Genomic DNA, 26,206 nt, shown 5'->3' on the forward strand with positions numbered 1-26,206 from the left:
AGAGAGAAAGGAGATAATGGAACCAGAGGCAGATGGAGCAACAAGCCCCACCCTGCCTCCAAATCGCTTTGTACGTAACAGATAAAGAAACAATGTGCAAAAAATAGACATTCACATTTTAGCAGTTAAACTTTTATTTTACTTCTTTAAAATTATTTACTTTGTTTTTCTACAAAAGGCAGACATTGATTGTTGATCTGCAATTGTTCGGAGTGCGCGCAGAGATGCAAAAAAGGGTTACTGGAGGATGGAGGATGGGGAAGTGCTCTGACTATACTTTCACATGTCATGATTAAGGTGGCATTAAAGCTTAAGTCCCAGGATTAATACAGATAGTTTCCCCGTACGCTGCTCTCAGTTCATATCAATTGTGTTGAAAACCCACTCGGTGAATTTCTTCAGCTTCTCAGTCGCATTCTGGGATTCCTCCTGTAACCGCAAGTTGTCTTCCCGCAAATGTTGCACTTCAGCCTGAAGATTGGCTTTGTCCTCTTTTTCCTTGGGCATGAAGAAAAACACAGATCTTAGTGATAATTCCGAAGCATGCTTCCTATCTACATGAAGTGCCAGGAATTTCAGCGAGCACGAGTCTCACACTGTGCAAAGATTTTATGTGCAGTAATAGACAGTCTTATAGTTAAGGTGGATTTGTTATGTTTCATTCCTCACTTTTTGCTTGAACTGTCAAGGTTTGTCTATTAGCAAATTCAAAGCAGAGGGCTGCAGCTGCCTCTCCAAGTGGTGAAGTGAAATCAGTCACGCCCTGCTCTGTATGAACAAAATATGGAACTGCAGATCCTAATTAAATAAAGGATAGGACACATTTCTGCAAATATTTCCCTAGCTAAAAGACTTTTCACACAACCATGGCAGATCTTTCTTGGACCAAGCAGGCAGTAACATAACACTAAAAGTCTTCACAGTAGAAATTACATGGTTCAGTAACAGTCTCACTCTTCAGCACTGGCAGGATATATTTACACAGCAGTATGTATTTACACGGACTAACAGTCACCTGAATTAGGAGTGTAGGTACTCAGAATCACTCTCCTAATTTAAGCAGAGGGGTCAGATGCCTACAGTTTAGGCACTGCACCCTCATCTTGCATAACTGGAAGCACAGCCAGACAAAAGTAGTAAAAAAAAAATGTCATTTTCTCACAAAAAGACTGTCACAGGCTCAGGCACGGCAAAGCAGAATTACGTGGTAATTAGTTATCACCTATCAGAACCAAATATATGCCTTACAGGTTTTCTGCAGCTCAAAAATGTACCTTCCTTAAATCCTCTTGCAGCATCTTCAGCAAACCTTCAAGTTGGTCCACTTTAGAGGCGAGAGTTGGAGGAGATTCTTTACTATTGGAAGTAGGAAACAAGAATAAGTGCTCACAGATTTTACCATCTTCACACAGGGCATCTAGCAGCCTTCTCTGTACCAAGCAGCTCTGTGTAAGCGTGCTCCCAGGTATGTCATGAATTCACACAACCAAGAAAAAATACCTAACACAGCACATGGAACATGTGCAGCATATTATCGAGGAGAACAAACTCAACCCACGATTAAGTGCTGCCATCCCATCCCATCACACAGTTTATCTCAACTTCTGCTCATTACACCCGCCTTGAGTTACCACAGCTTTGGACAGCCTCATATACACACCTCAGACAAGAAGGAACCTGCAAAAAGGTTCAGCTGTACTTACAGTTCTTCTGTTTTCACTTCCCAACATCATGAGAACTTGTAAAGAGTTCTACAAAGGCTAGAAACAGCTTCCAGACAAAGGTATTTGTACTCCTTCCCTCAGTTTGTAACTGAGGATGCGTGTTCATGTGGTATACTTGCTTACCCTGTATAAGGCTTTATCTGTGCAGTAAGCTGGTCCTCAGCCTGATCACCACTGGAGGCAGCGCTCACAGGCCTGTGGTTTTCATCCGTAACAGCAAAGAATGAAGCTCGCTGAACTGAAAAGGCACACACAGAGATCAGCAATGACACCACAGTAATGAAGATTTGTTCAAGCACGGTGCAATAGCTACACTACAAGATCTCAGGGCAATCCAAGAAGTCTGTCTCAAGACTACAGACACGCTCTCTGTAACGTATGGGAAGGTAGCAATAGCAATCAAGCACAAATTGCTAAGGAGACACCTAAAACGCTGCATTACATCCCCTTGTCTGTGGCATACTCCAAAAAACAATGTAAGAAAAGTAAAGCTCACTCTGCATAACTTATATGTGAAAAATAAACAGACCACTGTCATTTTTCAGAAGCAAGTTTTTTTTCCTTATGCCTTATTATAAAATCTTTTCAGATTGAAATGTGAAATCCCTTTCCTGCCTTATATCCGTATATTTTTTTGTCCTGTAACTGCTCCCTCGCTGTGTTTTAACACATCTCTAAATCACTACCATGTGGTGTGACTGCAGTCAGCAACTGCCCTTGCCCCTGGATTTCCTAGCACAAACAGAAATGTGAACGCTTTTTAGCTTAATAAATTAACACCTCTCTCCTTCCCCAGCTGTTGATCTCACACTGGAAACAGAAATTTATTTTTTTTTGTGCTTGGTGAATTTTTATTGTGTGCTTTTACCAAGGCTAATATTAACAGGCGCTGGTATGATTGAGTGATTCCTGTTCCTTTCTTTTTCCCTTTGACATAAGGGTTGCGGGAATCCAAGTAGATTTTGTTCCAGCTGGTTGCAGGTATCGCTAGTTACAACTCTAAGGGCTTGTACGAAAGACATCAACCACGCAGAAGAGAGTGCACGGGACTGATCAGTGCTTGTCAGCCCCTGGTGGCATCTAGCAGAGACTATGGACTAAGATTATATAGACTACAGACAGCTGCTCCCTCTCCATGTCAAATCTTGAATATGTTTTTATACCAGTGAGATAAGGTTGCCAGCAAACACATTACCCCAGCTCTTCTTGTTCTGAGTGTCAGCCTGTTACCTTCACCACACTGACTCTGTTCACACTTCTAAAGAGAAATGCAAATGAGCCTGGGGTCTACAGAAATGAGGAATTTAGGTTGATGAGGGCAGTGAAATCTAAGGAGAAATTAAGAAAGGAGATCATTTGAACAGAAACTGACACAGTGCAGTGTATTAAAACTTGAGTTTCATCCCTATGTTGTTGTGAACATGGCAACAGAGTAGAGCACAAACGATGTCTTGAACGCTAACTTATGCATACACTACCTTAATGGTGTGTCTGACTACTAGCAGAGAACAGACAAGAAAACAAGTTATCCCACAGCATTCTCCAGCCATGCAGAGTAATGTTCTAATGATTCAAGATCAGTGAAAACACTCTCATGAAGGTGGGTCAGCATTTGTGCAAAGATTAGCAAAAGGTACTTCTGTTTAATGCACCTAGAAGAACATTCCACCAGATTATAACAACTCCCTTTGGGCAGAAGAGTGTTTCATTTTAAATTCAAATACATCTAGGCAGCTTACAGTTCTCTTAGTTTTACTAAGGGTCAAGGAGGTGGAAAGTGCTACAGGATGAAATGACACCTACGTGCAGTCTATGTATTTGGAGTATGTGGAGGCATACAGAAGGACAAAAACTATATACCAACAAGGCACATTTCCCAAATTACCTTGAGAACTGCACTTCAGCTGCACTACAGAAACTTCTTGCTCATGCAGTAAGCAAACAATCATTAATATGCTCATATGCTTTTTTATTCTGCTCCTTGACTCAATCTTGCACTTGCAACAAATGTTTTTCTTAGCTGTAATGTCTGGAATTGCTTTACATGACATGAAAAACAGCCAGTTTCACAGATATTTGGCCAAACTGCAGCACAACGAAAGGAAGTGAGCATGAAGAAATGACACTTTATACATGCAAACAAAGTTCTAGGCTGCTAAGCCTTGAGTCGCTGTTTTAAAAGAGCTAAAGGCTCACACCAACAAAGCCAACAAAATTAAGGGTCAAACACCTCCCCCCTTCCAAAAGAAAAACAGTCCTTTATGAAGCACGCAGAAAGATCAGCTTTCTAAGTATTATGTTCTGAAAATTTACCTTCAAAGGCTTTGGCAGCATCTACCAGGTTTGACCAGTCCAGATCAGAGGCAGAATCAGGCAATGGCATAAGACCAGGGTCTGGCATGGGCTGCCGTCTTTGCTCCTGGATATCTGTGAGGGAGCTGTCAGAGGCAGAAAACTCTCCTAGAGTAGAGTAATGTAGAATAAAAGGTAAGCTTCATAAAAAACAAAATAACCAAAAAAACCCAAACCAAAACAGAGTTCCTTTCCTAATACTAAAGTATCTCCTTTTCATTTTGGCGGAAGATATCATTTCTAGATCTAAACAACTCAACAGAACATTTGATCAACCATAGTTAACCAGTCAGAGCATGTTATATTTTCAGAGATTGTGCCTCTCACCAGAACATTAAATTCCTTCTGAATCTGCTCAAATCTTTACAGTTTACCACTTAAACAGTCAACTTCCATCTCCTCTCAGTACTGAGGTGGGGGCAGTACTCTTCTACCCAATGATTCCCGCCTTTGCACAAGTTGAAGGAACTCTGGAGGGTGCTGCAGCTTGCTGGGGCTTCTCCACTCCCTGGTACCTATCTGCTGCTCTAAAAAGTGCAAGATTGTGGTTTTCCTTCTTCATCTTCTATTTACAATATTGTAAGCCAGTGGGAGCAGACTTAGGCAAACCAAAACATCTCAGAACAAGGTAACTCTGAAAAATACCCAAGCTCATCCATGAGTTGGTATATGGCCCTGCTATAGAGAAACAACAACAACAAACGTATGGGCAAGCTTGAAAAAAGATAAAGAAATAAAGTTCCTGTAATTTTTGTGTAATCTTTTGCCTAAAAAGTGGAATATTTAAATTATTGCCTCTAGTGAGAGAAAGAGCAAACCCTGAACACGCAATTAATTACCTGTTATATTTCTATTTGCTAGCCAGTGAATCAATAAGTAGAGAATGCCTGGTCAGTTAGCATACATGCAAGCTCAGAAGCAGCAACAGCCCGCTTCCTCATGCCCTGGGCTTGGTGAAGCATAAAAGAAGTTGCGACAAATGTCTTTGTTATTGAGATCTTTAAATTAAAATAACTCTGAATAACTTGAAGCCAACAAATACTAGAGGCATTAAATACCCAGTACTACTTAATCCTTCCTCTGAGCAAAGGCAAGTGAGGAGGGGGAAGGGAAGACAATTCATGTGTCACTCAACCAGCCAGGCTTTTATCATGCAGGCCTACATCTCACAGAAAACGTCTTATTTTGTTGGCAAAAGTACAAAGATTATGTGCTAGAAGGAGTAATCATTTCACTGTGGACAAGAATATGACAGTGAGAGAAGGTTTTTCAATTTAGAAAATACAGACATCTGAATGAAGAGAGTCCACATGCTGCCTTCCTCTTCTACTCAGATGGCATCATTAATCTTCTGACCCCAAACTCTCAGAAGCTAAGTCTATCAGTCAGTTATGCATATGACCAAGTCCACAAAGTCATTTTAGCACATATAAAAAGAAAAACCGAAAAGAGTTTGGCTTCTTAACATGCTGTATGGAAACAACAGTACAGACAGTGCTTAATGCCTACTGTAATGAGTTGAATTTATTGACAGTCTTGCACTGAAACATGAAAATGTGAATAAATCTGAAAAGCCCTAAAAAAAATACTGCAGAATCGCTTAGTGCACATTTAGTTATAAGATACAACAGGAATCTGTGAATTTCCCATTCTCACCAGCTGAGAAAATTCAAATACAGTAACACAGCTTATCCCAAAATCTTGTTGGGACTTTTCAGTAGACTAATTGGGGAAATTGAGTGCTTTCTTGACAACAGTTTAACAAGTAACTCCCTTGAAGAACTGCTAATGTGACCAGAGTTAAGTCAAATCCTGTAAGATGAATAGCCAAGTGAGAGGAACTGAAAAATAGCTGGCGTAATAAAAGCTGTTTCTAGTGTAGTCATACATTCAGAAGTCCACCAGCATTTATACGCTTTCATACCATTATTTCCTTAAAAGCGTTTTCTTCCCACAATCCCACTCTAAAGTAAATGCCGTCTGAAGTTGTCATTGGTAGATAACCAAGCATACATTATTTACCCATTGGTTCAATTCATTCTGATGACAAGAAAATGGTGAAAGTTTACAGCCAGTGAGGCAATTATTGTGCTCCTTCCACAAGATCACTACATGACTAGCTAGTCATGCAACCTCATACCCACTGAAGCGAGGAAAAAAATTGTGTATCTGTTTTGTATTTCCAGGCAGGTGTGACTTGACTCTTCATTTCAGCAAAATCAAGACAGAAGTACTAATGGCTGTAACAAATCACTTTCCTTGACATAATTACGATGGATTTCTTTGAAAATAGGAAAATCAGAAACACTTACCATGTAGTGATTTCATTCCCAAAGTATACGACGGTCTCCGTAGTGGCAGAGATTTTGGGAGAGAAGGGTATGTGCTGGTGAACAGGACATCATTTGGCATGGCTTGGTCCAAGAGCGAGGCCCGCGAGGCGAAGAAGTGGTCTCTTTGACCACTGTAAATACTCTCATCTGACAAAGTCCTTTGCAAGGCACGCCTTGTGGTAGGAGTGCTGGGAAAGGGAGACTGACAGGACAGAGTGTGTGACTATACATTCATGAAAAAAAAAAAAAAAAGAAGAAATAAAAATAAAAAATCAATACAGAAACTTCTGAAATGTATGAAGTGATTTTTGAAGACTTTTTATTTTAATGAGAAAGCAAATGTTAGCATCATTTTGTTTTGACTTTTTTTTTTTCCTCAACGTGGAAGGAGAAAATAAAGGAATCTGCTTTGAGGGAGATTATAACTAGATAACAAATTAGGTCTTTTTCAATCTGTTTTACAATTCTGCTTTTAAGTATTCTTCCAGATTTCACTAAGGAGTAAATCTCAGCCTCCCTCATGAATTCTAGAGCTCTCATGTAGCAAAGATTATGTTTGCAGAAATAAACCAAATGCTGCATAAATGAGCCCTCATTGTACCTGGGGAGGCTGCTTTCCTGCACGCAGAGCACCAACAAACACCGACTAATTAAAAGTCTCATCTTATTGAACAACCTGGAACAACACTACCACTTCAGTTCTTTAGAATTACTTGAAAGAAAATTAAATGAGTCACCTCATGAGAGAACTTGAATCTCACCCCCTTCATAATCCCAGCTTCCTCCAAGCTTGGCACACAAGGAAGCAATGCTGCGGTTAGTCTGAAGCTACATGCTCACTGGCCAGTGCTAGTAAGCTGCTTTCAAACAATGCATACCATTCCCACCAGTCCAGACACCGATCTTCAACTCTACCAGCCACAAATGTTCATGAAACCTGTGGCAATATAACCACCTCTGAGACACAACATTTTTTATGGTTTGCTTGAAATTTGGTCCAAAGGCTTTCATGGAGAGATGGCAACCCGAGAAAAAGACCTTGCCACCCTCATCTGCTCTGTAAACATGTTTGAACAAGACAGGAAAGAATTCAATTTCTGGAAAGTGTGATTAAACATTATAAAGCATTACTCATCTGCATAGAAAAACAGTTCTCTCCTCAGAAAAAGGGAAAAAAAAGTTAAACAGACGGTACTCTATTCCTGTGATCAAAACCCACACTATAAGTGGGAGAAGAACATGGAGAAAGGACTATTGGTACTGTACCGTGAAAAATGATCTGCCAGATTTTTTTTGTCAAAGCATTCCAAATTTTAACGTTGGAAGTCTGCTGTAGGTTTTGCTTTTCGTGGATTAAGGATTAGAACAGCTAAGATTACTTTCAAAAACTTGCTATTGTGAAAGACAAGAAAGGAAAGAAGTCACGTCCCATGCCAGCTTTGTTAGGTAAACCTCTCCCTTCTGCACTGCCTCCTGTAGGACAGAACTCATGGCCACACCAGTAGGAACCTTGCATATGCAATTAATGCTACAAAAATGACAACTTCTGGCACACAGCTGTCACTGCATTATGCTGGGGATCAAGCTGTTTTTTTTTGTCTGAAATTGAAAAGCTCAATCAGCAGGTGCACATTACGATCTGTTAAAAACTCCCAGCATTTGCTCTGAAGATGCAAACGAATAGAAAGAGCTGTTACGTCATATACTTGAGGGTCCTATAGTTAACATAGTGCTAAGGAATTCATACTCCACCAAACAATTAGGAGCTGGAACCAACAATTAATACCAGACCTTAAGATTAAAAGTTTGCACAGGTATAAACAACTGAAGGAGTCAGAAAATAGAGGTAATAGGGTTAGGAGAGAGGAAAAAGAAGGGTGACTTATCTGAGAAGACACAATGAATTAGGAGTAGGTAAGAAGATGAGAAAGACTGGGTAGGACAGCAAAACAACCCAAAGTCATAGCCTAGAACAAATTCTACTAGTATACAAAGCAGTCAGCAGAAATGAGGGAGGTTTTCAGCCTTTGTGCAGTGAACACATGAGAGGCATTATCATACTTTTCCTTGTTTTTTTTTGTTTTGTTTTTTTTTCCCCTCCAACTGTCAACATTTTCTCAGAGCAACAATTTTTTTGTAAGATGAAATATAAATCCTGCAGTGGGCAGAAATGACAGTTTAAAACACAGAACATTTTATTTATTGGTGTGATAGTCTTGGTAATCTGCTGAAATTTATCAAAAGCACAACCTCAGTTAACATATTTGTTACTGTTACAAAGAAATTAGAATTAAGGTAAGAATGGATTCGCTCAACACAAAGCAAAAAAATAATAAAATCTGGAATGTTCATACTTTTTATAGTGCCTCTATAGGCCTCTTTTATAGGTCACCTCTTTGAACAGAAGGGAATTTCTTGGAATGACAATAATCAGCTTGCTCAAAAACAACTAACGGGATGTTTTTGCTCGCCTGTGGCTCACTCAACACATAGAACTATCACAAATCTAAGAGAAAGTTATTTTACTTTGACTTCATCTAACCTGCCCTAAATGTAACATCTGAAATAGTATGTCTATAGAATCTAGAACTTTTAAGTTTTACTAAGCCATTTTGGGCTTTCGCTAGCAGAGAAAGAAGGTGCAAGCTCTCTCTCCTGCATAGTTGCTGTGGAAACCATCTAGGCAAGTGAGCTGTGATGCACTGACTCGACATACATGGAAACTGTAGAAATCAAGAGATTCTCTTCAAAATGATGGATTCTTAAAATAAATTCTTAAAAATATACACTTTATGATTATTATACACAAATACCAAACACCTCAGTAAATGTTTGCACAACTATTCTATATAAATATTTAAGTTAGAGGAGCATTCTTGGCCCTTCTTAAGGAACAGGATTAGAGAAGTGGGAAAGCACACATATTGCAAGGAGTTTCAGTACTGTCAACAAGTTGCAGTTTAGTGCTGCAATTAGAGAAGAGCAATTCAAACGCACAAGACAACATCACAAGATTGCTCATATGCCAACAGTCCTAAATGTTCTTTGCAATTAAGTACACAGTTGAATATTGCAGTGACTGGAAGAATGCAGCTATTCCCTAAATGTTTTCCTCTCACAAGAACAGTCTGTGACAAATAGATTGCTTTCCGCCGATGATAATTCAGACGTCTCGTGTTTCATTTTCTTATTATGGGTGAGAACGGGAGAGATCCTATTTGAGAAACTCAGAAGCCATTAATGCAAAGTACTGAGCAGAGAACACTTCAGTTTCTGCTGTTTTGAAAGCATTCAGCATTTTCTACACAGATATTTTAGAGCTTCACAGCCTTCGTCCATTTCCAAACTGTGACACCTTTTCCTGTATCAGTGATGTGTCCAGGCACTGATGAATTTCCTCATCAAATTCCCCTGAAGTACAGCTTTACAAATTTGTGTTTTGCGTCAACAGAATTATGACTTGAATCAAAATAGGATGTGTGCATTGCTTTTAAGGTATTCTCAGATTTCACTCAGCTGTGACAAAAAATATCCAGACTTGTCAACATACCTTGAAATTCTTTTGGGATTCAGGTGTTGGACTATCAAGATCTATCAGTTTCTTCAAGTCTTCTTCAACAGTGGACTTTGATGCTCGTTTTGGTGATGCTCGCAGATCTCTTGCTGATGCCCGCAGCCGGGGGTGGGCCATTTCGTTGCCATCACTCTGGTGACGTCTTAAATGAAATGGAACAGACACATTCAGGTCTCAAAGCCCTGGGGCAGGAGGCATGGATAAAACAAGAATTATAGCATCCTCAAAAAGAAAGAGCATAGGTAGAGGGCATGAAAGGAGAAAGGAGTTTCCCTATTACAGCAGAGCCTCATCTTAATGAATACCTGTTGAAGCAATCAATTACTGACATACGTTGAAGTTATTGTGACACATTTTCTCAACAAGGGACCAAATCTGCTAAAATAATCTGTATTTTGCACAAAACTAAAAAGAACATATTTCTAAAGTCAGTGCAGGAGCAACATATCAGCAAGTTCCTTTAAACTTTTCTCTCTCCCTTTTTACTGCAACTTTCACAAAATTCCATCTCCTTTTGATAATCAGTTACTGGCATCATCTTGGAATTCTGCACTGACTCAGTAGAAGTCAAGAAAGGATAAACAAAGGATAGATTTTGAAGTGGGCTTTCCAAATCACTTGCTTTCAAACTCAAATTAGACTTAAAGAAACAGTATTTTCACTAGAAAATTGCTTCTCTGTTTCTGTTCTGAAAGAGTTGGCTGAATATTGTAACACTGCTTTAAGCCAGTTAGACAGCATGCTGGGAGCAACGTGGAGAGCCACAGAGCTAATACACACCGTGCACAGTACTACTACATGAGTGAGAGGCTTAGGAAAGAACTCAGCCTCTACCTTAAGAAGATTTTTAATATTTGCTGAAATAACATTTTGAGTCTCCTTCAAGAAGTCCCAAGGAAAGATAAGCTTTAATAGAAGTGAAACCCATACTGTGCAGCAAAAATAATAATTTTTAAAAGCATCTTATCAGGGAATAAGATTAGCTAACTATCAAATATTTGATATGAGTTGCAGAACTCATTAGGAGACTAAGTTCTACTGTAGAATAAGCATTCTATTAGATAGCCTTGAGCTTTTTTAGACAGAGAAATGTCACAGATTTTAATGCTTCCATACAATTAAACCCAATAACCAAAGACGAGAATTAAAAATCATTCTTACTTTCTTGTATCCATAAACCCCACTGAGTTTATCGTCCCTTCAGGCTTTTTCCATCCGATCAGATACTTGCTGGTAGCACCCTGGCGAGGGTAGAAAGTCCTAGGACCAGATGAGGAGGAAGAGGAGGAGGAGAAAGAAGGTGCAAGCTGGGGAGAAGTAGCAGAATGAAGCTCTTCTTTAGGTGAGCTTCTGGCACTGGTGAAAACAACCGGGCTGGCAGAGTGTCGTGAGCTCATGGTACTGGGAGAGAAACATAAAGACAAAATTTGCCTCTAATGTGCATATATGCATTTGCAAAGAAAAATTGGGAGCACATGATGTTGCACTTATCAATAGTAAGTAAAGAAGCAAAACCGATTCAGCCTCCTTAAGGCTCTACTACCAACGTTTTATTGAAAGTACCTCATACAGTCACAAAAAGTTTTGTTACCTCTAAGGAAACAACATATCAAGCTGCCCCACTCCCTCCTTTACAAATAAGAAACCTAAGGTTCGTTGTGATTAGCAGCTTTAAAGTAACACATGAGATTGTAACTGAATTTGAAACAAGAACCCAAGTCCAACTTCTTGCTAGAATTCCTGGCTGTGGAACAAAACATATTGCTAAGGAAGTTAAGCAACAGGGAATGTCCCCCTTTGAGACTCCACAGCAACAAGCCTAGGAGATACCCATGTATCTTTCAAAAGAGAGGTTCTGGATTTTGCCTAAAAAGCAGTTACTGTTAAAAAAAATAAAAAAAAAAAAAAAAAAAAGAGACTTAGTGAAATTACTCAGTTGGCATATGCCACTATTTGTCTAGGTGACTAACTGCAACTTATCACTGGAAGAAGGTGATAGTGGGGGGGTTTTAAATAGGAGCTATTCTTCAGATAGGATGATATTAAAACCTTATGCAATTTGCACAATATCAGGAGCACTAGTGCTTAAAACAACATTTACTTTAACAACCTTAAAAGGTCAGGCACTTCTAGTGATAAAGCAAAGCTTTGTATACATCCACAGTACTGAAATAGCATTAAATATGTATAAACCAGTTTTCCACCAGTTCTCCTCACAACTTAGTCACATTTTTGTCCATGTATCCAACATTGCAAAGAGGAATTTTAAACAGACGGCCAACCCTGTGGTAAAGAATAGTTTCTGACTGAGAAATAAAATGTTAGCTGGGAGGCTGAACAAAGTCACTGAATAATTTCCCATTCTTAGCTTAATAGAAGATTCTTCAGTGCTGTTTTTGTGTCATGATAAAATAATCCATTCTTATGTCTGTCTGCTAATGAAAAAGAGAAAATATTTAAGTTACATTAATATTGCTCCCTGAAAAATAATCTCACTTGCATTCAACCTTACAGAAATAGGTTAGATAACCTATGCCAATTGTCTGGCTCCTGTTGTAGCCAATGGAGAGGGAAATACCCTTGCAGGTAATTCTCCTCACCTTCAACCAGTTGTCTCAGCTAGGGAGAATTATGCTTTCCAGTTTTTCCTCTCTACTGACAACAGATGGCATCTGAAGTCACCTTCAACTATATCTTTCTCCTTCAGATGGAAGAAGTGAGGACCCAACAGCTAAGGAATGTGGATTTAACAAGCACTGATGGCAGGCCTCCCGCCTCAAACAGCACCGCCTGCTGTTGCCCACACTCTCACCTAGTGTACATGAGGATGGCAATGCATATTAGAGGGGAGATGCATCTCCTTGTATGTACACAAATCAGATGATAATAATACAGATTTTATTTTCATTTTTTCTCCCTCATCTGTACCTTTGGAAGACCTTCACAAAAGATGGCAGACTAGGAAAGCAAAGGAAGAGATATTTCTGTCCATCAATCCCATACATTTGGTTGCTGCACACCATGGCCTTTATTTACAACACAAGTAAACAATTTATAGCAAGAATAACAGGGAAAAATAGGAGCTAGAGGAAGAGGCAGTAAATTTCTCTTCATTCCTCCTTCTGTTTTCAATACTGAAAAGAGAACTCCTACATATGCTGAGCAAAACAGCCCATCTGTGAGGCATCACCACTGCAAAATTAAAACAGCAAGATTTGTGGAAGATGTACCTCTTTGAAGAAAAAAGGTTGGTTGTTTTTTTTTTTTGTTTTTTTTTTTTTTGGTTTGTATTTCTAATTTTAATGCTTATCCCCTTCTAAAGGCATCCAAGAATTGGCGAAGTTGCCTCAGCATAGAAAAAAAAAAGTTAACACTTAAATACTTTAATCTTACTGGGTCAATCTCAAGGAAGTGTTATTTGTGAGAAAAAAATATTGATAAAAAGTATTAATAAGTTGGTAGTGCTGATCTGAATATTTCTATGTAGAGAACACAAAAAATGATATTCAATATGTTTCACATGAAATGCATAGAGATATAATATAAATATATAACTGTATATATATATATATGAAATGTGCACATATTTAATCATCGCATTATATATCATCCTGTATATAAATACTGTATATTATAGCACTATTGGTTAAATATTATAATGCATGTCATGCACAATACATGACAATAGCAGACCGGTGGATGAGCAAGAAAATTAGCATATAGTTTTTAATATACTTTTCTTTAAAGTGAGTAGAATATTCTGAGCTGTGGTTTTACAACATAATATTTTGGGATGATACACAGCTTCAGGAACTATATGCAGAACTGTGAAAATGCCTGCAGTTTTCTTCATACATACAAAGGCAAGTCAACAGCATACTGACAGAGATACACTTGTTAACTGGGAGCATTTTTGGAGAGCAAAAGGCTTTGGATAAACCCTAGGATAAATTGGAGCTGAAGCTTTATGGTACTGATGATGAGTTATATAGTGTTTGACAGCAGGAAGCATGGATACTGTAACAGACAGCTGGACCAGCTTGCTTAGGTCTGGAAGGAATTCAGCCTCAGTCCCAGGACAGAGAGACGAGAGCCTTTTGACACTGGTGGTCTCTCACCTCCCAGCTGAAGTACAGGGACAAGAAGGATTAGATCAGGGAATATTTCAGAGACCGCATGACAATCTGCAAGAATTTCAGTTGAGTCTTTCATAAAAGTAAAATACTATTTAATCATTTTGGACTAAATATATTAAAAATATTATAATCAAAATATATTGGATTAGAAATATTCATAATTTTAGTTTCGCTAAAAGGGACGTAAGAAACCACCCATTTTAGGTGGAAATGAAAGTTTGATTTATTTATTTTTTCCTAGGGAATTAATGCCATCAGCACATATGGCTTCATTTAATGACATTCAGCTGTAATGATTCTGTATAATTACTGGCCTACATAATGCAGTTCTCCTGGGATGCTATGAGAAATACGCACAATCATCAGGAAGGAGTTTGAGAATGGGGGTGGAGAAGTAAGAACCTAGCCAAAAGCTCTGCTGTAAAAGTTAATCACTATAATTTACATTTTGCCGCCAGTTCTCAGGTACAAGTTCTTTTACGTACCACCAAATGATCGTAACACTAATTGTTGCTCCTGTCTTCTATAGACACAAACACTCTAATTTGTGGCTATTTTCTTTTCTTTTGTCACTGAGTTCTTTTCAGGGCCAAAATTCCTTCTCTTCTTGTCAGAAACCCAACTCTAAAGATGTCACAGGTGTTCAGGTATGAACGAGGCAAGAAGTAAAGTGTGAGAAGCAGCAAAGGATAACAATTTAGAAGCTGACAGAGAGACAACAATTAAAGCTTCTAATTTTTCACCAAAAGCAGCCTTCTCAGGATCATCCTTCATTCTCCTTCTCCTTGAAGCAGGCAGCAGTGGCTACACTTGGAAGTGCCGGGTTAGCAAGCCCTTGCCTGCTCTTTGCCATGCCCTTGCTGCCCATCTACCCAGGTCAGCCAGCTGACAGTTGCACCCAGGGTCTCCTCAGATCAGCACTACTGTTTAGTGTGTAACCACCAACTGAGGACTCCATGAGAAACGAACCAGAAGCTAGTCAGCCCAGACTGTGCCTTTGTTTTATTGTAAGGCATCAAACATATTTTCTCATCTTCACGTCAGTCTGTCCTTGTCTCCACCAGAATAAACAGTATGGATGCAGTGCTTGCAGCATAGGTGCCATGTCCCACGTATTCTACAAATTGCTACAACCTCTCTTCTTTGTGAAGAGCTGATCTTTAAATGAACAAGAAATTTCATTTTATTTAGCTTGAAAAAAACATGTAGAAGACTACTTCAGTGTCACTGCACAAACACCAATTAGATTAGACTAAGTCAACCAGAGAAAACATCATGTTTTTAGAAGACAAAGGTAAGAGCTGGAAGAGTGAAGACATGCATGTTGCTGCTGCTAGTTACATTCAGACAAGTACTGTGGGGCACTTGATAAATTCTAATGAACATCAAAAAGAAATACATATAAACATGCATGTCTTAAAATAAAACTTATAACACTGTAGATAACCACCACAGGATTTTTCTTCCAAGAAATGGGAAAGTGGTAAGATTGCCTAAATTCTACGTAAATTGCCTTCCATAGTATTTTCTAAAGATTTGCTCAAATCCTTCATGCACACGTAGCTGTCGGAAACACCTGTCTCAAGGACTTGGATAGAATAACATGAGCTTTACTGCCAAAAACAGTCAACCAAAAAGAGACAGAAAACCAGAGTGGGACCACCACTAATAGATAATTACTAAGAATCACCATGACGAAGTACATGGAGACAGTTCATTACACTGCAATCTCAATAACAAACTCCATTTGCAGCTATTATACGAGGAACTGTTAAACTGCCTGATAAACACCTATCCTTGCCTAAATGTAGCTTTGCTCAAAATGAACAGCAAATAATGCTTGAAGATTTCATCCTTAAGAATAAAAATGCAATAGTCAGTCTCTGTAAAAGCAACAGATATTTATGATCATACACTTTCCTAAAATAGCCATTTCTTCCTTTTCATACAATATCAAGTATTTTTGAAAATGTACCCTGAATATTTTTTGGAAATGGCTTAGAAAAATGGTCTAAAATATTGTCTGTCTCTAGCAACTCAAACGAACTCATAAAGAGGGTATCTTCCATCTAAGATGTTTGGGTGCTTTATACCCATACTTGGTGTATCCAATTTTAAAAATTGCAAAACTAATGGAAAGAGGGGATATGACAGTAACATGTCACACCCGCAGCTTGCTTCAGAATGAGATTAAAATCTACATGCTAGCACTCTCAAGCAACTTGCTCTCAGTACTGATCATAATGACTATAAGCAGAATCCTAAACAAAAAGATTTATTAAAAAAAAGAAGACGACATCTGAAACACAGACTTGCAAGACTGAAAAAAAAGAAATTCAGAATAAATTGTGCATTACTAAAAGGTACTGATCTAATTTGTATACCAACTGCAGATCTCGCAAAATATTTCTTACAAACACATCAGGCACTCATCTGTCTTGTTTAATAGCAGTAGCATGGAATATGTTGTCAAAGAAATTAGTGTTAGATATAGCAACAGACACAAAGACTAAAAATAGTCTTAATTTATAAACATTCTGCACAGTAAGATCTCCCAAAACACTGGTCAATAGACTGGTCAAATAGAAGCCTCAACTTAAACAACTGCTGCTCGCTTTTATCAGGCTAGAGAATGAGAATATGAAAATGAATGTGGAAGTGTCAATCACATAAGCAGTGAAAATTACCTTGTATGTGAGACAGCATCACTAAGACTATAAGCACTGTTCTCCCTTGTTAGAGGACTGGAGGCTGGTTGACTCTTGCTGTGAATATCCAGACTCAGTGAAGACTCAGCTTTTCGGTCAATGTGGCTCTCTTTTTCTAATGTCCTGTCTGCAATGGAGACCACTTCACTGGAGCTGTGCCACAGTGGTGTCACTTTTTCCTTTGTTAGCCCTGTTCGGGGAGATGTTGCTGCTCCCAGAGAAGCCGTGCTGCCATGGCTAGGTCCATAGGAAGTGGTATCTATGCCGCTATCAGCCGAAGTCCCCTGAAGATAGTTGTAGCTGTTCAGCTCTGACTCAGTGCGCTCCCCACTGTCATACCACTTCTCATCACTGTGAGCACTGGAGGCATTGCTGGAGAGAGTATTGCTGCTGGAATGGCTGGAGTAGTGGCTGTCAGACTACAGAAGAAACAACAGTAAAAAAAATCCCAAATATGTAGGTTTACTTCATAATTATGGCAATGGAAGAAGAGAAGTAAAGGGTTAAAGTTCCCACTGTACAGTAGAAATTTCTCTACCTTCAGGTACTGGATAGATACAATCAGGAGACTCTAGAGCTCTGGAAACTCATTCTAACCCAGTGACTATTGCTCTGGTCTCAGAGCACATAAGATGCTTTCACAGGGATGTGGAAGCCATGTTTCAGCCATGCAGGGAAAACCGGAGTAGTTCATAATTTTGTCATAAAATACTTCACATTGTTTTTTTTTTCAAGTATAATTCTACTCAGGCCCAACCAATGAAACTGACAGAGCTGTGTACACTTTGACTTGTTTTGTAACTACTGTAATTAAAGATATTCTAATTTTTACAGTCTAATGTTTTAGAACATGATACATAATCCACATTATTTCAACAATACAATTGCATAACAAAAAACTAAGACAGGGAAAAACAACCATTGCTCTTCCAATCCCTTTGCAATAGGTAGGTTTACTTCCTCCTCAGCAGGACCATCCTTTGCAAAGGACCACTGAAATGCCATTTAACTATTTGTAAGTTGTTTTCCAAAAGGCAGAACTTGCAAGAAAAGCAGCTTTGGTTCAATGCTTTGAAATTGCCCCATCTGGACATGGCAGTTTCTGGCTGGGTTGTGGGTTCTGCCCTTGGTTACAGCCAACTGTTATGAAAAAAGTGAATTCCAACGATGTCCACAGTTCCATAGTGGGCATCAGTGGAATGTCCCATTACAGAAGGAATTTCTTGCTATACTCATCTCTACTTAGTAGCTCACCTTTCAAGTATTTATATTCCTCTCTATTTCTTAGTTTTATTTCCCATTCAAAGAACACATCTAAGTTCTGATCATCTAAACAACCAGACTGAAAAACTTGTTTTTCCATTATGAAATGGACTTATTTGGTGACGAGATGGCCCCGAAATAACAGAAGAGACAGAAAGGACATTTAAAACCACCCTTTCTATTTTGCCTACTTGCAGAATTTTACCAAAGAGAAATGGGCATATAGAACATCAAAGATTAGATACTGTTTCTACGCTCACTGGAAAAGAGGGAAGAAAGAGAATGGATTGATAACCAGAGGAGGAAATCTCAGTATCCACATTGCTTATTATATTACATCAAGAACTGACAGAAAAACAGGAAGAATATTAAGTTGATCTAGTTATCTCCAATTAATGTTACTGCTCTTCATTAGTAACTGTATCACTCCCTTCATCCATCTGTCTACATAATAAAGATTTACAATAACAAAGACTAAATGAGAAGAATGCAAGCATCAGTAAATCCAGTGTTATATTTTGCACACAAGCTAATGATGTAGCTATCACATTATTATATGGTCAAATGAATCACGCAGAAAACAAGTCAATCTAAATACAAAAACTCCTAAGAATAGGAAGACAGGTGTTTTGTTTGTTTTAAAATAATGAGGGCATGTTGTTCTGAATTAATAATCTAAAAGAAACACTGCAAATTGCATTCAAAGATGAATGCTGGTAGGCAGAAGTAAATAATAAGAACTAACGAAAGATCTAAATAAATGCAATTCATAGTTTGAGTGTAATCAGTCAGCACAACTCTATATTTTAGCTGATCATAAAGGCGATCATCTGGCATAACAAACAGCAGATTACAGAGTATTTTCTTTCTTTGGTTCTAGGGACTTAATTTTCAAGATATTCCTAATTCATGAATATTACTGCAGTTAATCTGTCTCTCTGTATACAAAAAGTGCCAGTCTCCAAAACAAAGCGCACACTTAACTATTGAAGCAGAAAGGTAGAATTTGCCGTTTAGAAATTAAATATAAATAGGAGACTTCTCAGGCAGATTCTAGTGGGCCTTTCAAAAGAACTCTTCCAACAGTGTGCAAGATTGATTATGGAAAAGAATTAATAGTTACAGCAGATGAGGAAAGTGAAGGAAATTTAAAGAAAAGCAAGACTTGTAGTCCATTTCAAAGAAGCAGCTTTCTGAGTTTTGCAACACACAATGTATTTGTCAACTTCATGTCTCCCATGCGAAGCCTAGGAATAGCTTTGTAAACTCCCATAAATCCTCTCCTTATCACAAGATAACAGACAAAAAAGTGCTGTTCATCCGTCAACAAAACTTTATTAACTAATAAATATTTTAGTATGCCCTGGGTAGCTTCTGTGAGGTTCAGGAAGTAACATCTGCTTCATCGCTTCCTCCAAAGTTTAACAGAAAACAGGGCTTGAGGATTTCTTTTTCTTTTCCATCCGTCTTCAACTGACATTCTAAATATAGTTTTGAACAATATACTTGGTATGAAGAGCTTTTGAAACGAGCAAAATATTAAATAATCCCTTTTTCAGAATAACTTACATGACCCTGCTTATTTGGAGATAAGTGAACCACAGGATCCTGCCTCATCAGTCTTCCACTGGGACTCTCTCTGAAGGATGGCAGTACTTTTGATACTGCTGGCAGATGACATGTTGGTTCTGCAATACAGCATACAACAATGTACTGAAAAGCCTACGCAGCACAAGAAATAAGAAAACATGCACTCTGATTTCACACTGCAATTTTTCCCACTGCTACCATTAGCTAAAGACTTTGAAAACCAAAGTGAAATTCATTCCACATAAAAGCTATACATGAGACAAAGCACAGGCAAGAAACCGAGGGCCCATTTTTGCCTAGCATAAATCAGCAAGACTTCATGAAAAAATGCAAAAAACTTGGCTATCTTTTAAAACAACTTGAGCAGTGCCACACTCTCCTTGTCCAATAGCAATATTTCAGAATATTAAAACAGAAGATATTCATATTCACAGTGTATTGGCATTGTACATCATTATGCATGTTGCCTGAGGATAGGATTAGAAGAAAATTATGAAGATTGCATTTCCTTACATGGTATTACTCTATGCAAGGCAGGACAATAGCAAAAGTCTAAAGTGACTGCTGAAATTCATGTTTTTCTCCAACAGAACTACTACAAATTTCCTGTCAAAGTTAAGGTGAACTAAGTAAATATTTTCTAGCTGCAGAAATAGCAAAATTTGTTGAAATCACAATATTCCTGTAAAAATTGATGGCTGTGAATGTGCAAACTGCACAGATGTTCAAAAGAATTGAATTCTTACTAACCTAGGAAAAAACGTACTGAAATCAAACTACTCAACTTATATAGACAGTTTCAGAAGTACCCTTTGCCAATTAGGCTATTTCTTTTCTTAGGAGATAATTATGGGGGTCTAGAAGATGTTCAGATGACCCTTTAGGCCCTGTAACTGCTTTCTCAGAGCCCAAGAACAGCAATTCAAAATAATCTTATTTTTAGCTTTTTATATAGATATTCTAGTCCTGTGCTTATGCAATACTTTGCATTTCTAGAAATATCACATTTAAATAGAGTATATGTTTAACAACAGCCATTGTTACTAGCAGTTCTTTAAAGCTTTCTCAATACAGCTATGGTTTCTTCATCTTGATCTGCAATATAACTAGCTTTTAAAATTACTATTTTAAAAAAAGAACTTGATTTCCTCTGGCAAGTAGTAATGAGCAGTGTTGGTGCACAAAGAACACAGATTTTCTGTAGCTAATAGTGGGCAGGAAGGAGTGAGTGTGAATTCACTGCACTTAATGCCCTATTTAACCTGATACAGATTATCCCAAGTGGAAATGTGCTTATTTGGCATTAAACCAAACTTTCACCTAGATTCAGAATGGCAATAAAGTCTGCAGTCGGAGATGTGGTTTCCAACTGGCACTCTATGAACGCAGGACAATCCACAAGAGATAAAATGCAGGGATTATACGTCAGCACACATTTCTCAGCCTCTGCTAAATATCGGAGCCATTTCATCTACCACGCAATTTTTCCTGCTCTTTCTGGCCTTACTTATTTATTTTGCTAATATGGTGACTCCTGACATTTTAGAACAGATCTTGCTGGCAGCTCTTCTCAGTGCCAGCATCAACACACAACTGCTGGTCTGCAAAAGTAATGCTGAGAAAAGAATCGGTTTTACATGTGTCGTTACCATCACAACAGTATCAAAACATATGCGATTAAAAATTGTTCTGTCAAAATGAGAACTGCAGATCGGTATAATCACAGCTTTTTAGTGAGAAGTATGGGGGGAGTTGTGAGGGAGGGACTGACAGATGGTTTCAATAACAAGGAATAGCTCACTGATGTTGTGAAGGTATGCGAACAAAGTGCATCTCCAGAACCTGAAGATCACATTTCCCTTACTAAAGTACTGCTGAATTTGCTGAACTTTATTCTGTTTTCATCAGAACTTGACTTATATAAAACAAAGAAAGAGCTGTGATGCAGCACAATCATCTGTATATACAAGGATGGAAAAAAGTATGGAATTGTTTAACTTATGGTAAAAATAAAGTTAGAAAAAAAAAAACTGTCTAGAAATTTTGACCACGTTCGTCATGTTGGATCAATGCTTTTTGAAGATAGTACAATTCCACTGGTGTCAACCTCATTGGTATCCATGCAAGCTAAGGCACTGCTGTAGGGAAAAGGTCTATGTGCAGAAACTCCAAATGAAGGCTTAACAATGCAAATCCTCAGTACCCAGCTGTTTCGTATAGTTAATATGTTCTCTCAACTGACAGTTTAATTGCCAAGTGCAATGAAAATGTATACACTGGTGGAAGGTGATTACCAAGCTATAGATTTACCCAACTATTTAGACTTTAATTGCTTTTTTTTTTTTCTCATTTTGTACGTGGTATTTTTACAGCTTCAATGATCAAACAATCAATTTGCATTTATATAGCACTATTTGAAAGGGAGTATCACAAGCACTTTAGACAACCTAAGCAAAAATTAAACTAAGTTAAGTCACTCAGGAGAGCAGGTGAGGTCAACCAAGTCCTTAAGAGCAAGGCAAATTAGTAAGTGCGCTTACCCAACCACTTCTAAAAGGACACAGTGTTTCAAGGTAAAAGCATTAAGGTAGGTCTAGTCCCACAGCCAAATACAGAACTGAAATGAGTTCTTCCTCAGGTGATATTCATAGGTCTCAAGGACACAGACTGCAGAAGCTAGTCTATGCTCAACATCTAATTATTCATCCTGATGAACAAGGTTAAACTTCCAAAGACACAGTGCTTAAGAGGGTTATCCCTCTGCACGAAGAGAAATACTGCCAAAGTCACCTTGTGGTTAGCATGACTTGCTCACTGTAAAGAATTAATTACCTACCCATCTGGTCAGCGATACTATCCTCGCTTCTTTGCCAGCTGGGTGTGGATTTGCCGCTACCACCCGTATCTGATTGCGTGCTCTGCCTGTCAATGGAAGCAGGGGATCTACGGCTAATTCCAAACCTGTTGTAACATCCCAAAAACAAAGCAGATAGTGATTTTAAATATGCATAGATCTCACGTACAGGAAAAAAGAGCACTTATAAGAAGCCAGTGTGAAACTGTAGGCCACAGTAACGCATAGCACTATTCCTTCTCCATTTAATTGTTGTGCTCAGGACCTATTTAGTACCTTTAATAAGATACACAGTATACATTATTTTGTTGAGCATTTTTCATCAAGAACATTTGGTTACACAGTATATACAAGTCAAAACTAGATCCAAACCATCCAGGAATAACATCACAGGCTTTTGTTTACACAGGCAGGTGACAAGGCACTTACATTACTACAAAAATTGACCACAAGTAAAACGTGAAAGCTTGCATAAAAGTCACATAGAGGAATGAAGTGAATTTACTGGGAGTGGAATTCAAGGATGGATCCCCTTAAATTAGAAATTGCTACCCCGAATCTAGTACCAATTAGTATCAGAAGTTCATTAGGGCAGTTCTGCCATTGTCTTTGGTTCTAAGCAAAAGAATATTACGGCCGCACTTGAGTGACGCACACACAGATTCAAACACACATTTATTTGGGGCAATATCATACTGCTAAGTATTTTACGTAAGATATTACAAAGCTGACAGTTGGTTAAGGACTCCCAAAACCTAGGAGGTATGAGTTCTCATGTAAAGTTTTTGGATCATTAAGAAGCTTGAGTTCACTAGCAAAAACCAAATCTAGTAGGCAGAAAACAAGGACACATATCTATTGCTGTGAAAGAAAGCATGAAGAGCAAAATAAAAGTGAGTTTGATGAGACTTGAAAATCCTGTTAGTCAGATGGATTTTTGAACAAATATGCAACGCCTGTAAGAACTACAGCTATAATTTTGTATTGCATAGTTGGGTTCTGAATTAGCAGGTCAATCATTAAGAATTCTTCAAGAATAATGTTTTTCTCTTCTTTAAAAAAAAAAAAACAAAAACATTTTACATACGCTGGAGGAAGAAAAAACAACCCAAACTACAAGCAAAGTGTAACACCCAAAAGAATTCCAACCAATACATTCCGTATATCAAGTATTATTTCTAGCTGTCAGTGCTTGACATAGCAACAGAAAATAAAACATCCCAAATTGATTTCTACTCACATCAATAGCTACAGACTGCCTGCATGACCTCTATTACAAAAATGACATCTGCCAAATCATCAGAAGTAAGTCAGTGTTGCGATCCCATTTGAAAGTTCTCCAACTCACGAACTCAAAAGAACCCATCAAAGACTATGTAATTCAGAAGAACATAATCACACTCCTACCTTTAAAGATAAGCTGCTGGAATACGTATGTACATCCAGCATAGCTCCAAAATGTCAAAATTTGAACTTGGGCCTTCCATTGTTTTTTTAGACAAACAGGACCCTTTTTTCATCTCCCCTGGCATAGCCAGTATATGATTTGTTGAAAAAAAAAAAAAAGAGAAAGTCAAGAACATCTGGACACCTACCCTGTGAATACAAACACTTTAAACTGAAATTGCATTATGTAGGTCAAGCTTTTCCTTATCCATCCAAGTTCTACATACACTACAGCTAGAAGTTCACTCAATCAAATACTTAAATACGATGAATTATTGCCAATTCAATAAATGCATAAAAAGCCTTGGAGACAATACTTTAAAAGCTGGTATACTTTAAACACTGATCTCAGGTACTTTCCAAGCTTCTAAGACTTGCAAAGCATTCTGGGCAGTGTGTTTTCATTGTGAAGTAACCAGACATCGGTACATAAAAGAAAAAGCCCCAAATCCAGGAAATCTTACTTTGACCAAGTTGCGCTGCATCCATATTTTACTTTCCATATGTGGTTCTCTTACCTAAAGCCTATACATTCATATATATGAAGAGTTATTTTTTTATTTTGTATACTTTATCTCTAAAAATAGCTGGACATCACAAAGAAAAATATCACATTGCTAGCTTTATTTCATTAAAACCACTGCTGTACTACTTGAAAAGCAAAATATGTTATTAAATGAATAAATAAAAATGCAATGACATGAAGTGAGCTGTTTAAAACTGGATATCAGAAGTGCAAGTTTGTGCCATATACTATCCTGATTAAATATACAACCCATCAGTATGTAGCGAGGAACCTGAATACTAAGCAGAAATCAAGATAGACTAAATGAACAGGGAATTGGCTTAAATACACATTTATAATACACAGTCTTTAGAAGAAACTCACTATTTCAGTATTTTTACTACGCTTGCTATCATTTATGACATGTACATACCTTCAGGTAAGCTCAGGACGAATATATGAAAAAATATACATACATCAGGACCCATTTGGATACTCTTGAAGGCATCAAAGTTTGGGCTTATATCCCTACGTAAGTCAGGATACGGACCCATAATGTAGAAGAGGCAGCAACTACTACTCTTATGTCTGACAAAGGTTGGATTTACACCCACATTTTCAGTCATTTTAAGTTTCACAAACTGTTCAAAATCAATCACATCACGCATTGAGAAAGAAACATGCACACAGAGTCTGTGGATGAGATTTTCTGCACTGGGAAGTCACAGGGATTGGCATACCCAGAGCACATGGAGCTTCACATCAGGAAGAATACCTTCATGCCACGATGCCTCTTCAGCCAAGTATTTACTCTGACACCTCAACAATTGAATGATGCTCTCTCTCCCCTAGTTAGCAATATATATGGGTTACTCTCTGACCAGATCTATCTGGCATAGCAGACACCTCTGCAGGGCTGCCTGGAATTTAGTCTCATACACATTTTAGGAAAAGATGCACAAGGAACTGTAATGAATTTCTTAGCAAGGTGACAAATGCTCCGTTGCTTACTGAAGCATGGGAAAATTTCATTCTTAATGATATTTTTTGTGCTTTCTCTTTAGCCTGGTTGATAAGATTTGGGAAGTCTTGAGTAAACATTAATTTGTGTGTACAAGGACAGTATGAGATGCAATGTGCATTTCTTTAAGGACAGAATTGACAAGTCACATCATTGGAGTTTTATAAATGATTTTTTTTTTAAAGTAACAAAGCTCATTTATTAAATACTTCTTTCATTATTCCATTAAACTGTTGTTCACTTGGACTAAATTAAAACTTGAAAAACAAATTGTGTATGCAAGGTTTCCAGGATGCATCACCTTGCAAAATGCTCAAAGATGCTGCAGTGAACATACGTGTACAGTTCCTGAAAGAAGGAAGAGGGCTGAGGAACAGTGCTGGTGTGCTATGAGGCCAATTTAAAATGAAAACACAGCGTGTGAAAATCCCTTCCTACTCAAGCAGTTATGGTCTATGGATGTATGGCAGCAACAATTCTTCTTAGAGCAAATGATGTAGCTGGAAAAAGCAGACAACATACTGAGAGTACAAGCTGCTCTTCAGAATTGAAGACAACACAATTGCTGCTGGCATGAATGAGACAGAAGGATGCAGCATAGAAAAAAAGTTGAAGTGCTCTTCTGAGCTACAGAGTTCTGTACATTTGCTTAAAATAAAGATCAATGGGTTTTGAGCAAATCTCCTAATGTCAGCAGGCT

At 38.1% G+C, this 26,206-nt stretch overlaps 1 protein-coding gene across 1 annotated transcript in view; it reads right to left on the reverse strand.

Annotated features, from left to right (window-relative positions):
• Positions 1–354: 354 nt before the first annotated feature.
• SIPA1L1 (signal induced proliferation associated 1 like 1) overlaps positions 355–26,206 on the reverse strand; it is a gene marked incomplete at both ends in the record, with an annotated part of 65,084 nt that continues 39,232 nt past the window's right edge. Inside the window, 10 exons of the mRNA XM_079537272.1 lie at positions 355–498; positions 1,275–1,356; positions 1,848–1,962; positions 4,038–4,184; positions 6,389–6,632; positions 9,960–10,125; positions 11,145–11,384; positions 16,807–17,246; positions 19,660–19,778; positions 22,517–22,641. Of these exons, the coding sequence (XP_079393398.1) occupies positions 355–498; positions 1,275–1,356; positions 1,848–1,962; positions 4,038–4,184; positions 6,389–6,632; positions 9,960–10,125; positions 11,145–11,384; positions 16,807–17,246; positions 19,660–19,778; positions 22,517–22,641 (1,822 nt within the window). The remainder of the gene's footprint in view (positions 499–1,274; positions 1,357–1,847; positions 1,963–4,037; positions 4,185–6,388; positions 6,633–9,959; positions 10,126–11,144; positions 11,385–16,806; positions 17,247–19,659; positions 19,779–22,516; positions 22,642–26,206) is intronic.

This window comes from Tetrao urogallus (assembly GCF_951394365.1).
Source record: "Tetrao urogallus genome assembly, chromosome: 6".
Classification (NCBI taxonomy): domain Eukaryota; kingdom Metazoa; phylum Chordata; class Aves; order Galliformes; family Phasianidae; genus Tetrao; species Tetrao urogallus.